This window comes from Oratosquilla oratoria, chromosome 34 (genome assembly GCF_046742065.1).
Source record: "Oratosquilla oratoria isolate Oo_2021 chromosome 34, ASM4674206v1, whole genome shotgun sequence".
Taxonomy (NCBI): domain Eukaryota; kingdom Metazoa; phylum Arthropoda; class Malacostraca; order Stomatopoda; family Squillidae; genus Oratosquilla; species Oratosquilla oratoria.
This window is the reverse complement of record NC_134810.1, coordinates 38,045,290-38,062,361: the sequence shown is the minus strand read 5'-3', so window position 1 is coordinate 38,062,361 and position 17,072 is coordinate 38,045,290. Positions and strand designations below refer to the sequence as shown.

The 17,072-nt window shown below is 44.8% G+C and overlaps 1 protein-coding gene across 3 annotated transcripts in view; it reads right to left on the bottom strand.

Moving 5' to 3' along the window:
* Window positions 1-17,072, bottom strand: part of Shrm (shroom) — a 1,346,254-nt gene that overhangs the window by 157,116 nt on the left and 1,172,066 nt on the right. For all 3 annotated transcript variants that reach the window (XM_076173405.1, XM_076173404.1, XM_076173406.1), the window contains one exon: window positions 8,593-8,693. In XM_076173405.1, the coding sequence (XP_076029520.1) occupies window positions 8,593-8,693 (101 nt within the window). The remainder of the gene's footprint in view (window positions 1-8,592; window positions 8,694-17,072) is intronic.

Here is a 17,072-nt window from a genome sequence, read left to right as displayed (position 1 = left end):
TTGTATGATTACTTTCAGTTTATGTATCTATCTGTATCTATCTCCATACATACACGGCTCGACGGCGCAGTGGTAGTGTTCGTAATCGCCATTCTAGCGGTCTGTGTTCGAATCCCGCCTAGGGGTGAAATATTTTCAGAGTAGCTGAGCTGAGAGCCGTTACTTCAACTCTTGTGGGCGGGGAGTTGTGTGTGTGTGTGTGTGTGTGTGTGTGTGTGTGTGTGTGTGTGTGTGTGTGTGTGTGTGTGTGTGTGTGTGTGTGTGTGTGTGTAAGGTCACATCATTACCCATAAATTGATCACATACGAGCTCTGAGCTCTCATCCGGGAGGGTAATAGCTGTCAATCACGAGTCCAGCACTTGATCCAAGACCATGATGAATCACATACATTCATTACATACATACATATACATATATACACCTATGTTTGAAGAAAGCTCTTCTGGACGATACGACATCAGGTCTGCCATCATGGCATGACGATCTTGCATCATATTCTCCCGTTGGCTGCGCCTAGGTGACGTGGCCTAGCTTGGCCACTGTGCCTTCAAGGCTCCATCGCGATGACGTCATACACTGGCGATCTGTGCCTGCGCGGTGGAGAAACGTGCCCGCGGGTTACTTGCTGGTGCCTCCCATGACGTCATATCCTGTGTTTTGAATGCCAGTTTTGCGGTGTCAGGCGCGCGCCGGCCCGATTGCTAGTCACCCATTGCCTACAAGCCGACCACAAACGAAGCTCTCCCTTGCCCTCTCCGTTCACAGTGCACTTCTTAATTGCTCCATCATGTCTTCCTCTTGACTTCCTCGGCACACACAGTTCCGTCAACCAGCAAAAATTTTAATATAAAGGGAAGTGAGTGGGGGAGAGAGTGGGGAGGGAAAGTAGGGAGGAGGGGTACGGAGAGTGAGGGAAGGGGGTAGGGCGAGAGAGAGGGAAGGGGGTAGGGAGAGAGAGAGGGGAGAAGGGAAAGAGGGCGGGGGGACGGGGAGAGAGAGAGAGAGAGAGAGAGAGAGAGAGAGAGAGAGAGAGAGAGAGAGAGAGAGAGAGAGAGAGAGAGAGAGAGAGAGAGAGAGAGAGAGAGAGAGAGAGAGAGAGAGAGAGAGAGAGGGGAGGAAGGAGAGATGGGGTAGGGAGAGGAGTATATATGTGCACACTCACTCACACACACACACACACACACACACACACACACACACACACACACACACACACACACACACACACACAGTTATCGCACCTAATCAAGAATCTAAGTGCCCACCCCCTTCCACTTCGCTACCCACTTCCTGCTACGCCATAAACAATAACGAGATTCCTGACCAAACAACCACAACCTTTAATCGTCCGCCCACAGACCCTCAGCCCGCATCAACAGTAGGCTCTTGTACACTTCACACACTCGCCATCTCCGGCCTCCTTCCCCGTCCCGTTCAAGGAGGGAGGTCGCGATCTAGTAGCCTTCAGTAGACGAGAAGTGAACGAGAAACGGGTGGTGGAGGGGGAGGAGGGCAAAAGGAGAGGGAAATGATGAGATGAGGGGAGTAACACGAGTAAAAAAAAAAAAAAAAAAAATAATAATCATAAATGAACAAATAAAAAAAGACGAAAACGAGCAAATGCCAAAAAACATTATTTTCTTCTGAATAGTGCCAAATTATTTTATCCATTTGAGGACGTGGCCTCGTACTGACGGGGTTTTGAGTGGGAGGAGGAAAAAGAAGGATGAGGAAAAAGGAGGATGATAAGAAGGACGACGAAGTGGTGGTGGGTACGAGTACAAGAACGTGTGTAACGGAGGAGGATGGGGAAGAGGAAGAGACGAAGGAAGAGAGAGGAAAAGAGGAGGACATAATTATGAACATGGAGGAAAGCAGGACGAGGCCATGGCAAGGATGATGGATAAAGAGCTGAAGAGAGCCACAGCAGGTTGAATCGATTCCGTAAACACGATGACGACCATCACGGACGACAGTTGTCATATCAGGCAGTTCAATTCGCCCGAAGGGTCATCTTTCAGAATGAGGTCTCGGTCCATCAAGGAAGAGGAAGGGAAGGCGTTGGAGGAAGGAAAGGCGTTGGAGAGAGAGGAGCAGGAAGAGAAGGAGGAGCAGGAGGAGGAGGAGCAGGAGGAGGAGGAGCAGGAGGAGGAGGAGCAGGAGGAGGAGGAGCATGAGGAGGAGGAGGAGCATGAGGAGGAGGAGCATGAGGAGGAGGAGCATGAGGAGGAGGAGCAGGAGGAGGAGGAGCAGGAGGAGGAGGAGCAGGAGGAGGAGGAGCAGGAGGAGGAACAGCATCAGGAGAAGGAGGAGGAGGAACACAAAGAACAAACAACAGCAGGTCTACTGGCCCTAACAAGGCTGTTTGTGTTTACTAAACTAAGCTACAGTTAAGAAAACAGGGCAGAAGATGAACTAACACTACTGCTACCACTATCCTATCCAATCGCAATCAAATGTCGGGTTGTCCGATCTTTTATTGCAAGGAGGAGGAGGAGGAGGAGGAGCATGAGGAGCATGAGGAGCAGCAGCATGAGGAGGAGGAGGAGGAGGAGGAGGAGGAGGAGGAGGAGGAGGAGGAGGAGGAGGAGGAACATGAGGAGAAGCAGGGGGAGGAGGAGCATGAGGAGGAGGAACATGAAGAAGAGGAGCAGGAGGAGGATCATGAGGAGGATCATGAGGAGGAGGAGCATGAAGAAGAGGACCAGGAGATGGAAGAGGAGGAGGTAGTGGAGGAGGAGGGGGGGTGGGTGGGTTTGGCGAAGGAGAAGGAAGCGGCCGTCCCGGGCAGTGGTTTAGTGTGTCGCAGTTCCTTCCCGGAGCGAAGGTCCCTGGCGCCACTGCCAGTCTCTCCCTCCGGCTCCGGGGCGAGATGCTTCGTGTCGCCGGCGGCACAGGTGTGGGGTGCCCGCTTCTCTCTTCGACCGCGTCTTTGTCTGCGGTCGCGAGCGCGCGCATACACACACAAACACACACACACACACACACACACACACACACACACACACACACACACACACACACACACACACACACACACACACACAAGAAACGTAAGTTCACATACATAATGGGTGTTAACGTGGAAATAAAACAGGTGTGTGTGTGTGTGTGTGTGTGTGTGTGTGTGTGTGTGTGTGTGTGTGTGTGTGTGTGTGTGTGTGTGTGTGTGTGTGTGTGTGTGTGTGTGTGTGTGTATATAACTCTGCCGTGGTCATACGATACAGCGCCCCGACGGTAATATGCACTGTAATCCTCTGGATAAAGCGAACAAGTTGCTTTGAAGACGATGACTTATCCTTCGCTCGACCGTTCCCACCCGTGATTATGTAGTGATTGTGTAAGTTTTCAGATTTTTTTATGAAAAATATTTATGAAAAAAGAATAAAAAAGTCCTTCTATTTCAGGTTACAATATTTTTTTTAAAGAAGAGGTGAAGGTCAAATCATGAGCATAAACAGTAAAAATAATAATTGAACATTTTTGAAAATTATGGTTAAAATTACATTTTTCTTTACAAAAATCCTTCTGCCATGACGCAGTCAAAGGTGTTTGAACACAAGAATATAAGGACGAGGGAGACTGCAAAAGACCCTAAGGCCTACATTAGGCACTTCCATATCCATTACCACCTATCATCCTCATCTATAAAGTTATCTACCCTTCTCTTTAAACAACCAATAGTTTCAGCGCTCACTACATGATTACCGAGTCCACCGTTTAGATACTATCTCCGATTTTCTTGGACCTAAGCTGGCCATGTAAACAAAATTGCTTGGAAAGACTTTTGTTCTTTCGTTTACACAATTCAAAATCTCGATTTTACTGGAAATGTGGAAAGTGGGGAAGTATTTACAATTTCCAAGTTGAAGATAAATAAATAAATAAATATATATAAACAAATTAATAATAGATGCATAAATCAATAGATACATGTATAAGAAAAGAGATATATAAGCAAGTTCATAAGATAAATCATAGTCCAAACAGTTGACTTCACAGTTTCCGTATTGGGTAGTAATTTTTCTTTTAAAGACTGCTGTTTCCTTAATCACCGTGGTACCCAGGTACATTACGTCTTCGGACAATTTTGCTTTACTGTTTGTAAACAAAACTCCTTGGCCTCGAAACGGCCTCTATCCTCGACGGTTCGAGGCTAAACCTTGTCTTCCAGTCTCTTTCCGTCAGTTGACACAAGCACCAGACATCCGTTGCTCGTTTCAAGGTGGCATGACGTCACACCACACCTACGGTGACGTCATGTCGGTTCATACGGCCTCCAACCGTCCTTTCTCGTTTTCTCGATTTACATTTCTTTTTCTTCTCGCTTTTCTTTTTCTCTTCCAGTTTTGGGGGAAACGTTTTATGCCTAGTTGATGATTCTGAGATGCAGGAAAAGGAAAAAGAAAACAGTGCAGGAGTTTCCTTCCTCTAGCTTCAATGACGAAGGCGGATATCCGGAATAAACATGTTTATATTTAGCAACACTGAAGGACCACGTCCATAGGAAGTTCTGGTCTTTTCACGTACTTCAGTTATATATATATATATATATATATATATATATATATATATATATATATATAGATATATATATATATATATATACATACACATACAACTTGTGAAAGTCTACAGTCACAATTGCATTGTTAAGATTATACCGACGCTTTTCTTTAGTTCTCGAATATCTCCTTTGAGAAGTCGTAAGATTGTTATGAAAATGTTCAAAATACATTTCGAACTAATTATCTGTTATTTCTCCTAGACGTTTTTCGACCCGACACGCTCATCATTAGGCAACAGAACATGGACGATACAGTGGTTGATATAGAGAATGTGCACTGTATGTGTGTGCGTGTGGTTGTACGAATGTGCGTGAGGTTGTATGTGCGTACGCATAATACTGTGTCTAAAAGTGTGTGTATGTGTGTGTGTGTGTGTGTGTGTGTGTGTGTGTGTGTGTGTGTGTGTGTGTGTGTGTGTGTGTGTGTGTGTGTGTGTGTGTGTGTGCGCGCGCGCGCGTTTGTTATAATCGGTTTATAAGTTAACTGCGGTACAGAGGAACACTGACAACAATTTTTTTTTTAGATTTTAGAACTGGTCTAATTTAAGTATATAATGTGCTAGTCGTTATTGTTGTCCACATATGATGGTGTGTGTGTGTGTGTGTGTGTGTGTGTGTGTGTGTGTGTGTGTGTGTGTGTGTGTGTGTGTGTGTGTGTGTGTGTGTGTGTGTATTTAACTTGATCTTTGGATCGCGTGTTGGACTCGTGATCGACAGCTATTTCCCTCCCAGAAGAGAGCTCAGAGCTCGTATGACCGATCTATGGGTAATGCTATGACCTTACACACACGCACACACCCAACTCCCCGCCCGCGAGAGTCAGTAACGACTCGAAACGCAGCGATACCGAAATAATTTCGACCCTGGGCAGGATTCGAACCAAGTACTACGAGCACCACTATGCTGGTAGTCCAGCCCTCTACCAACCGCGCCACCGAGTCGTGTGTGTGTGTGTGTGTGTGTGTGTGTGTGTGTGTGTGTGTGTGTGTGTGTGTGTGTGTGTGTGTGTGTGTGTGTGTGTGTGTGTGTGTGTGTGGGCGCGCGCGCGCGCGGGTCTCACAGGAAGAGGCGACGAGACACGCCCCTGGCTTCTTCCGGTGGGCCTCAATATTTCTTTGAATTCAATTCATTTACTTGTTTCTTTATTCATTTACAAATATATTTTTGTTGTTGAGGTTTTCAACATTTTCATTCTATAATAAAAATTATGTTTTTTACCCACAAACCTCTAAAAGTGGCAGGAGAAGGCGATCTGTCACCCATTGTTAGCTTTCCATGTGTGAAAAGGTGTAAAAAATATGATCAAAGTTGAGAGTGAGATCTTAAGCCCAGTCAGGGGAACGAGTGTCGGTTTAACATCAGTAATCTTTTATAATCTCGGGCATTTTTTTTTTTCGCAAATCCATCTCGCTGTCGTTCATGTGTTATCTGTAGATATGGACCAAAAGGTCTCCTGTCGGCATTCTCCGTCTTTGTAATCCTTTGTAATCTATGTCCAGGACTTTGCACTCAGAAAGGGGCAAATTTTACAAATCATTTTGTCAACCGTCGAGCATTTCCTATTTCGCACAACTTCGGAATTTTTACTTTTCATAAGAACATTTTAACAGTCCTTTCAACAAGGGCGTTCACTCAAATTAACATTCCTGCCAGACACCTCTGCTATAAAAAATTTTAGTAGGAAAAAAATCACGTTGGGCATAATCAACTTATACTTTGTTTTACCTACACTTACGTAATTCATTTATTCATTTATTCTTCTATGCTTTTAGCGACTGACTGGGTAGTCGAGTTACTAAGCGGACGACTTATTACAACAGTAAATGCTGTGGGTTTACGTTGGAGCATACACGCTGGCGAACACATACGGGAGTGGTTGTATGAGGGGCAGTGTTTTTGGGTGACTGCCCCCAGACAGGTGCACATGCGGGTACCCAAGTCCCGTTTATCATCGGCTATAGATAGGGCGGCGGGAAGGACTGGGAGGAGAGGTGGAGGTGGGGAATGGAAAAGAAGAGATGAATGAAAAAGAAGAGGGGAATGAAAAAGAAGAGAGGAATGAAAAAGAAGAGGGGAATGAAAAAGAAGAGAGGAATGAAAAAGAAGAGGGGAATGAAAAAGAAGAGAGGAATGAAAAAGAAGAGAGGAATGAAAAAGAAGACAGGAATGAAAAAGAAGAGGGGAATGAAAAAGAAGAGAGGAATGAAAAAGAAGAGGGGAATGAAAAAGAAGAGGGGAATGAAAAAGAAGAGAGGAATGAAAAAGAAGAGGGGAATGAAAAAGAAGAGAGGAATGAAAAAGAAGAGGGGAATGAAAAAGAAGAGAGGAATGAAAAAGAAGAGGGGAATGAAAAAGAAGAGGAGATTGAAAAAGAAGAGTTGGAAAAAGAAAAGGGAAGCTGTACAGGTTACAATGTTCTAGATAGAGAGGAACTAGTTATCAGAAAGGGGACTTAGAGGAGGAAGAAAGAGGATAAGAGAGAGTACATGACAAAGGAGAGGGAGAGAGGAGGATTAGAGAAGAATGGAGGGGAGTGGAAGAGAGTAACGGGGTTATCACACTGGGCTATTTTTCCTTCAGCATCCTACCTTCAACCTCTATTTGAATAACTAGAATATGACTTCGCTAACAGAAATCTAGACTTCTCTATGAACATTTCAACAATATGTCTAAAATTCGTATCTCTTAGTTCATCGTTCAGCTTTGCTATATATGACGGAGAGATGATTTGATATTTGGAGATTTAAAAGAAAAATAGAATATTGTAACCGAAGTCGTTTTTACTCAAACGAACCCTCGACTGTCGGCGCTGGTGAATCCCATGGAAGCCCAGTGTGATGAGCCCCTTTATAGGTACACCATTCTACCCAACATTTCTATGAAAACCTGCTCTGATAGCAATGAAGGAAGTATACAAATGTCCATTCTAAAACGTTTGTGGAAATAAACCGATCAATATTCTGTTTAAACAACAAAAGCAGTTCTACTGGAAGACGAGCAGTTTGAAAAAAAAAAATGCAAATATATAAAATGGTTAGAAGGATGACCTTTATAGGCGTCATTTGTACCCATAGATGATATCTTTTAAACAAAAACAATTCTAACTGGAAGACGAGTAATTTGAAGAAAAAAAACATAGAAATATATAAAGTGGTTAGTAGCATCAACTCGACAAGGGGTGGTTTGTGTCCAGTTATTTTTTAAACAACTAAAGCGATTCTAACTGGTAGACGAGCAATTCGAAAAAAAAAAAAAAAAAAAAAAAAAATATATATATATATATATATATATATATATTATATATATATATATATATATATATATATATATATAATGGGTAGTAGCATCAACTCGACAAGGGATGATTTGTGCATTTGTGCCCATAGATATTATTTCTAAACAACAAAAACAATTCTACTGGAAGACTATGAATAATATATATATATATATATATATATATATATATATACATATATATATATATATATATACATATATATATATATGCACAGAAATATATAAAATGGTTAGTAGCATGAAGTCGACGAGGGTGATGGAACTTTAGAATGACAGTGCGTTGTCCGCAACGCCCTGCTGGCTTTGAACAATGCGCTTCAAATGGGCGACCCAGGGCGTCCGTTGGCGTAACGGCAGCCTGGGTAGCCAGATTTTGCGATATCCAAGTCCCAACGCCCAGAATACTGTAATAAATCGAGTTAATTCTCGTTTCAGCCATAACTAGGATTTTTAGATATTTTTGTTCGTCGTTGAGGACAACGCCAGAGGTTTTCATTCATTTGCGCAGTAACGAAAAATTATTTACTATGTCATCGCAGCTGCGCGGAAAACTGTAAACAAAGGGAAACATAGCGTGACTCGTACAATTAAAATTTCCGTTTCCACAACCATTGATACTGTAGTACCCCCCACAACAACAAAGTAATAAAATATTGGGGTCAAGTCCCTAATGACAGTGTCATTAGAATCAAATCCCGTAGCTTATACAGAGAAAATGCACACTTACTGTTCATCATGATGTTGAGCCTCTGTTTCCTCACACAGTCGAGGGTCCTCATTGGTTGGCGATGTGGGCGTGGCCGCTGACGTACATGCCCGAGATGAAGACTGTAGGTAACAAAGAAAACGGAAGCTTAGTGCTTGTCATACGACAGAGTACGAATGCGTACAGGGGTAACTACATAAATATCTCTTGGCAGCAGTTCATTTTTACATAAATTAGCATGTGTCTAGTCTAGTTTATCGCTGCGAGCAAGGAAAATGACGCAGATTGTTTAGAATACTTAGGCTATTACTTAGAATTACACAAAGACTCTGAGGATACACAAATGTGCAAGTTTATGAATTTCACAATCGAAAAGAAATTGAACAATTTGTGTTCAGTATCAAGGAGCCAACCTTGATGATTTGGCAGACGTGCCAGGGTGGCAAAAGAGTGCAACACAACATCCAAGGCAACATCGACAGAGTCAGCACAATGGAGATGCGGGCACGCGAGCTCACAGCTGCACAGACACATTTGATGCAGACACAGGTAAGGGCAGACAGTCAACGCAGGAAATGAAGACAAGAATAATAAATGCTTGGATGGATTGGGACTGGGATGGGGGTAGAAGGTCGTTGGCAAGGGTGTTGTCGGAGATGGATGGGAGGTCTGTAGAAGTGAAGAAGGAATGCCATTACAAAGAAAATATAGTTAAGTGAGGATAGTTTGTGTGTGTATGCGTGTGTATACGCGTGTATGCGTGTGTACGCAGGTGTGCGCATGTTGTGTACGAATTGGTGTAAATGTGTTGGACTTTTTCTCCCACTCACCCACTCCATTTCCCACTCTCTACCTTTTCCGTTTCCTTTCTCCCCCCTCCATCCATCCACCCTTTCTTTCAACTTTGTACCTTGCCCGAAAATTCTGTCGTTTTTTAAAGTTAGCCAAATGTGTGGTGTTGTCACTCCCTCTCCCCGACCCTCTACAACATCCATTCGCCTGAACTCGCCTCATTTTCATTCCAACCACTACTGCTGTGACGGACATTAAAAGGATCACGTGATCAGAGAGATGTCAAGGCTAGATTGGGCAAGAAGTTGACTGAAGAGTTGATGTGGAGTAGGTTGGAGTGAAATATATATATACATATACTGTACATACATATATACATACACACACGTGTATTACATATATATATATATATATATATATATATATATATATATATATCAGATAATTTTCTAACAGTCACATGCAGGATTCGAACCCACTGCTATCGGCCTCCCGTAAGATCACCTTCACAGAAAATTATCGGACTGATGTAGTTGTTACTGGCGAATTTCTCTCTCCCTCATATATACATATTTATATATATATATATATATATATATATATATATATATATATATATATATATATATATATATGTGTATATTATATATATATATATATATTTTAGAGGCGGGGCGGAAGCTATGCTCTGAAGATGGGAAAAGAGACAGAGGAGGACAGTGACAGAGGAGAGGAGGGAGGCGGAGGAAAAGACAGAGGGGGTGCGGGGAAGATTATGAGGTATGTGGATGGAGGAGAGGGAAGAGGAGAGGGAAGAGGTGAGGGAAGAGGAGAGGGAAGAGGAAATAGAGGAGGAGATGGAGGAGGAGAGGGGGGAGGAGAGGGAGGAGGAGAGGGAAGAGGAGAGGGAGGAAGAGAGGGAAGAGGAGAGGGAAGAGGAGAGGGAAGATGAGAGGGAAGAGGAGAGGGAGGAGGAGAGGGAAGAGGAGAGGGAAGATGAGAGGGAAGATGAGAGGGAAGAGGAGAGGGAGGAGGAGAGGAAAGAGATGGAAGATGAGAGAGAAGAGGAGAGTGAAGAAAAGAGGGAAAAGGAGACGGAAGAGGTGAGGGAGGAGGAGAGAGGGGAGGAGAGAGAGGAGGAGAGGGAAGAGGAGGAGAGGGAAGAGGAGGAGGAAGAGGAAAGAGAGGCGGAGAGAGAGGAGGAGAGGGATGAAGAGGATGAGGAGGAGAGAGATGAGGAGGAAGAGGAGGAGTAGGAAGAGGAAGAGAGTGGACCATGAGAGGGGACCCGTGGAGGGACACGAAATAGTGCCAGGTAAGGTTGCCAGAAGAAGAAGAAGAACAACGTGTCTACAAGAGAGAGAGAGTATCATGTCTTGGGGCCGCTCATGTAGGGTATCTGATTGGGTTGGATATATGGCCAATGAGGTGGTGGTGGTAGTGGTGGTAGTGGTGGTAGTGGTGGTAGTGGTGGTAGTGGTGGTAGTGGTGGTGGTAGTGGTAGTGGTGGTAGAGGTAGTGGTGGTGGTAGTGGTGGTGGTAGTGGTAAAAAAAAATGGTGGTGGGGGCGATGAATGGGGTAGGGGGGAAGAGACGAACGGTACGAGAGTGAAGATGATGGAAAGAAAGATATAAAGAGAGAGAAAGGTATAAAGATGTGGAAGAAAGGAGAGGAAGGGTGAAGAAGGGAAGTGTGGAGAGATTGGTGATGAAGAGTTGGAGGAAGAGTGGAAAGGAGAATGCAAAAGAATGGGAGGAAGAATGGAGAAAATGGGGGGAGAGTGGGAGAATGGGGGGAGAGTGGGAGAATGGGGGAGAGTGGGAGAATGGGGGGAGAGTGGGAGAATGGGGGGAGAGTGGGAGAATGGGGGGAGAGTGGGAGAATGGGGGGAGAGTGGGAGAATGGGGGGAGAGTAGGAGGATCAGTGCGAGGGAGAGGGGAAGAGAGAAAGAGGAATTATGGGGAAGAGAATTTGGAGGGAGGAGTTGAATGAGGAAGGTTGATTGAGGGGGTGAGTGAGGGTGGGGTGGAGTGGGAGAGGGAATGCATGGGGAAGAGGAGTGTGTAGGGGAGGGGAAGGAAGAAGAGGGTCGAGGATGGGGGGGGGGGAGGAAGAACAGGGAGGGAGGAGGGGCACACACGGACATGGGGCTGGGGTGGGGGGAATGGAGAAGAACTGGGATGGGGGACGGCGGTGGGGGAAGGGTCGGTAGATATATAGTAAGAGAAGAAACGCGAATGCAAACATATGTTTCTCACTTGCATATTCTCTCCCTTTCCTTCCACGTCAGACGGACATAAGAGGGGGGTGGGCGCATGGGGGAGGGGGTGGGGGAGGTGAGGGGGGAGGGTTGTCGCCAAGCTACTTTTAATTTTGCACCTTTGCGCCACTGACGTTTTGGTGAAGATCTCGACGCTAGCAGCACCAATGATATAAATAAATAAATAAATATATATATATATATATATATATATATATATATATATATATATATATATATATATATATATATGCAAACCAGTTAAATGAGCTGCAGATCACACTGTCGGAGAAAGTAAGGAATGTTGTTCGAAGATACATATATTATGATCACTGTCTGCGATCCTCTTCAGCGTGAAGAACATTATAGTGATCGTAATGTACGCAGCTTCGAACAACATTGTTTTCTCCGACTGTGGGATCTACAGGTCATTATATATATATATATATATGTATATATATATATATATATGTATATATATATATATATATATATATATATATATATATATATATATATATATATATATATTTATATATATATATTTATATATATTATATATATTTATATTTATATTTATATATATTATATATATTTATATTTTATATTTATATATATTATATATATTTATATATATATATATATTTATATATATTATATATATTTATATATATTATATATTTATATATATTATATATATATACATATATCTATATACACATATATATATACACACACACACACACACACTTGGCCGTAACAAACCCATAATGTTAATCATTGTAGTACAGGTAAGTCTATAGGAGCAAAGTAATGTGGTGGATCTGGGTGGGGATGCCTTCGGAGAGGTGGAGCTCCTCCTCCCTCAGGCTCTGAAGGAGCTCTTCACCCCTTCCGGACCGGGTGGCACTTTTACTTAAGCTGCCCTCAAGAGTTTTTGTTCTTTTCCGTGTCTCCCCTCTCCTCTACTCCCTCGGCGCCAAAGAGGATAAAGTGGTTGGGTCAACCCTCAACCCGAGCGCAGACCGAGGCGCAGGCGACACAGGCGACGCAGCACAGTGCAAAGGCAGACTTCCTGTTGATGAACTGAAGTAGAGTTTGGGCTTCTCTCTCGTTTGAAATATCTCTAAATGTGTTACCTCAGGATTTCAAGTTAGAGAGAAGTTCTAACTCTACTTCAGTTTAGCAACAAGAAGTCTGCCTTTGCCCTGTGCTGCGTCGCCTGTATCGCCTGCGTCTCAATCTGAGCTTAGACCTTTTTGGTGAAGGTGTAATCTGTGGGGAATGGGTGAGGAAAGCACAAGAGGGTGAGAACACTCTGGCGTAGGGACAACTTGCGAAGTCGGACCCCTGGAAACTATGATAAGTGGGCCTTTAGGAGAACGTGGGACTATGGAGAAGTACAAGGGTCTTCTGGGAGGGGCTGGTAAGGGCTGGGCTGTGGCCAGGACAGAAACTGGGCTGAAGAATGAAGGAATGCGAAGGCTGAGGCGGGGTGTAGAGATGGTGGCGGCGTCTACGGCGGGGGTATGACAAGCTACAGCAAAGGCGGGACAGGGAATGGAATAAATAACAGCGAGGCACTATTTCTGAACTTGGCACACGTGGACGACGAAGAGTTGGGGTCTGGGGAAGGGGTGGGGGTGGCTACAAGGTACTGTTAGGAACACCTGAATCACCTCCATGATGTATCACATTAACGTAAATGTATCTTCCATCGTTGCAGGTTTATCTGTTTTGTTTTAAATCAATGTAATTACGAGGGAAGTGTCTTGTATGAAAGTACATCAAATAGTCAACGAGGAGAGATGAATTGGCACAGCTCTGGTATAGCACTGGGTCAGGTTTAGGTGTCCTCAGTGAAGCGTGGAGGGTCACGCGCCCCCTGAGCAAGGGCCAGGTGCCCTCACGAGCGGTAACTAAGGAATAACGAAGGTGTGTTTTTACGTTCTTTTACTTGTATACGACCTGCATATCTTGTAAGCATAAAGGATGGTAATGGGCAAACGCGCGCGCACGCACGCACACACACACACACACACACACACACACACACACACACACACACACACACACACACACACACACACACACACACACACGACCGTTAATTTAGCAGTCTGAGTTCGGTCCCAATCCAGGGCTGAAAAGTATCATTGTATTCTAAACCGGCACCACAGCTCTGGTGAGCAAGATAGATTTTATATATGCATATGTGTGTGTGTGCACCATTCCATCGACACATATGTATAAATATATATACATACACAAATCCATGTACGAACATATGTGCAAATACACCCTTACAGTGGGTGCACATCTCCCAAAGTTCCCTTAACACTTATTCATCTGACATGAATATTTTCTTCTCATCCCATTGTACGTATCTGCTGAAGAGGTCCACAGTAATTGGCCGTGACCTACGGACCCGAAACTAATTCAGATTTGTCTTCTCCATCGGTGTGTTTTCAAGATATTTGAACAAATGTGTTACTACGTTGTTCCGCTCTAAGATACATGCATATACCGGTATATGTAAATACATACACACATGCACATATATATGAACATATACAAACGTATACATTTTAAGAAACAAATGCATGAAAATATAGAGTACGTATATATAAACGTACGTGCAATAAGCATACATAGAATATAAACACACAAACACACACAAACACACACACGCACACACACGAACACACACACACGCATACATACATATACACACGCGCGCGCGCGCGCGCACGAATATAAATACACTTCCACAAACATACATGCACAGGCTAGACGTATATAGAATTGTTTGGATTATCGCAGTCTTCAGGAAATGCTTCGCGAATGACTGGTGGAGCGTTGGCTAACAGAGTAAAGGTACATTTTGGGAGAAGGTGCGTTCTGGGGGAGGGGTTTGGTGGGGTTAGGTGTACTCGGAAAGGGGAGGTACATTCTGGGGGAGGTACATTCTAGGGGAGGTACATTCTAGGGGAGGGGTGGGGAGATGTGCACTCTGGAGGAGGGGGGATGTGCACTCTGAAAGGGAATGTACATTCTGGGGGAGGTACATTCTGGGGGAGGTACATTCTGGGGATGTACATTCTGGGGGAGGTACATTCTGGGGGAGGTACATTCTGATGGATGTACATTCTGGGGAGGTACATTCTGGGGGATGTACATTCTGGGGGATGTACATTCTGGGGGAGGTACATTCTGGGGAATGTACATTCTGGGGGAGGTACATTCTGGGGGGATTGCGTACGGGGGGGGAGGCGCAATGATGATCTTGATAAAAGGAACAAAGGAGAAAAGGAAGATAAAGGAAAGGGGAAGAAGAGGTAAACAAGGGGAAGGATGGAAGGATGTGGGGAGGGGGTGTGGGGGAATCTATGCAAAGGGTGTGGGGGAAGGGGGGATGAAAAGGATGGGGAAGGGGAGTGGGGGGAAGGATGAGGATGAGGAAGGAACAGAGTGAGGATAGGGAAGGAGAGAGGAAAAGGATAATGACGGGGGAAGGTTTAGGGTAAACCATAGTTATGGGGAAGGAACGGGGAAGGAATGGGGAAGGGAGGAGGATAGGGAAGAATGAGGTGAAGGGTGAGGATGGAGGAGGAGGAAACTATAGCAGAGGACGGAGGAGAAGATGGAGGAGAGGACGGAGGAGAGGATGGAGGAGAGGACGGAGGAGATGATGGAGGAGGGACGGAATGACGGAGGAGGTGACAGGAGAAGGGGGCAGGATTAGGATAGAGATAGATAAAAACGGGATGAAAGACGATGATTGACAAAGAGAGAGACCAGGGTATCAGCTAGATCGACCCAGTTACAGCGACGTGCAACGCTGTCAACAAGAACACATGAGATAAAAACATTACAGAGAACAACAGATCAGATCAAGCAGTGTCACACCAAAGCCGAGTTACAAGAGCAGCTGTCAAACATATCCAGCTGCTTCCTACCCTGAAAGAGGCTTACACCAGCCGGCATTGGCGCCAATGTCGCCAAAAGAGTCCACTTGACCACCAACCGTCAACTTGATGGCGCCAACGTAGATCACGCAGGTTCCAGCGACGGGCTTCTCCATCAACACCGAAACCATCTCCTCAGAGGCGTAAAAGAACCAAATTTATCCCCCCAAAGATATGAATACATAGAAAAATTAACGTCAGCGTATTTTCTTTTAAAACTCACTTCTTATGCAAAATCATCCTTTCGCATTTGTGCCCTGGCGCAAAATGTTTAAACCAGCACTCCGTTGACTGTGCGTCCTGGCCAAGATCTTGGTCCTGGCCACCCACACAGTACACCTGCGTTCCGGCGCCAAACACCAGGAAAGCGCTCGTTTCAACTCCTCTTCCTCTTCCTCCTCTTCTTCTTTCTCTTCTTCTTGGGCGACAGTTTTCAAAAGTGGTTCAAATTTCGAAGAAGGTCCTACGGAACCTCCGTGCGGACCAAATGGTTCTGTCCACGATGGCTACCGAACGCAGAATCTTGGCTTCAACAAGTAGATAATACCCTTTGTTTTCTCGTAATTCCCCGGCCCAAGACTCTTCGCTGTCCGTGTCCAGTTCCTAAGAGATCCGAAGTGCTGCCGACCTGGAAGACTACTTGATGATGGGTCTCCATTTTCACGGGAAGGGGAAACTTGCTGAGACTTCAAAGGGTCTGGAGAACTCTTTCCAGGACAGACGGCTACCCGGCTCAAAAATCTGGACGTCTTGCTAAAAGATCTGGACACTTGATTGCCCCAAAAAACCCGTTACCGTTTAAAGATACGACATTAGAAAAACAGCCTTCTCGGTAGGAAAAAAAATCAGATCCCGTTACAAAATGTGGGTACAACGAAAAAAAAAAGTCGAACACTGCTTAAAAGAAACTCAAAAAACAATCATTCGCATACAAGGCCGCAGAGGTCACTATTAAAAAAGTCCCGAGTTGTTACTTAAAATAAGTCATGGAAGTATTTATCTTCTTTTACAACTCCCCTCAGAGGCGTCACCCTTGGGACTGCCCAAGAGGACTTCGGGTGCGTCCTCAAAAAACAGAGGTCAAGGGTGAACGTAGGACCTCTGCAAGAGCGCACACTGTCCTTAACAGTAACACTTATGATTAATTCTGCTCACAATTGGCCCAAGTGTTGTGCGACTCTAAATCGACCCTTTCCTCTTGTCCTTCCTCTTCCTCTTCTTCCTCCTCCTCCTCCTCTTCCTCCTCCTCCTCCTCCTAGTACTATATCTACACGAGCTTGCCACTCTCACTCTTCCTTTACCTTGCGAACTGCCTTTCCCGCCAACGACGCCTTCTTGGAGGACGGCGACCTCGTGAGGGTATCAAGTTTGGTCCCGATAGCATCTTCGTACTCCTTCGCGCGGAGGCTCAGGCGTTCGAGCTTGACCTTGACGCCCTCGGCCGCTTGCTTCTTCCAGCGCGTCAGCTTGACGTTTGCC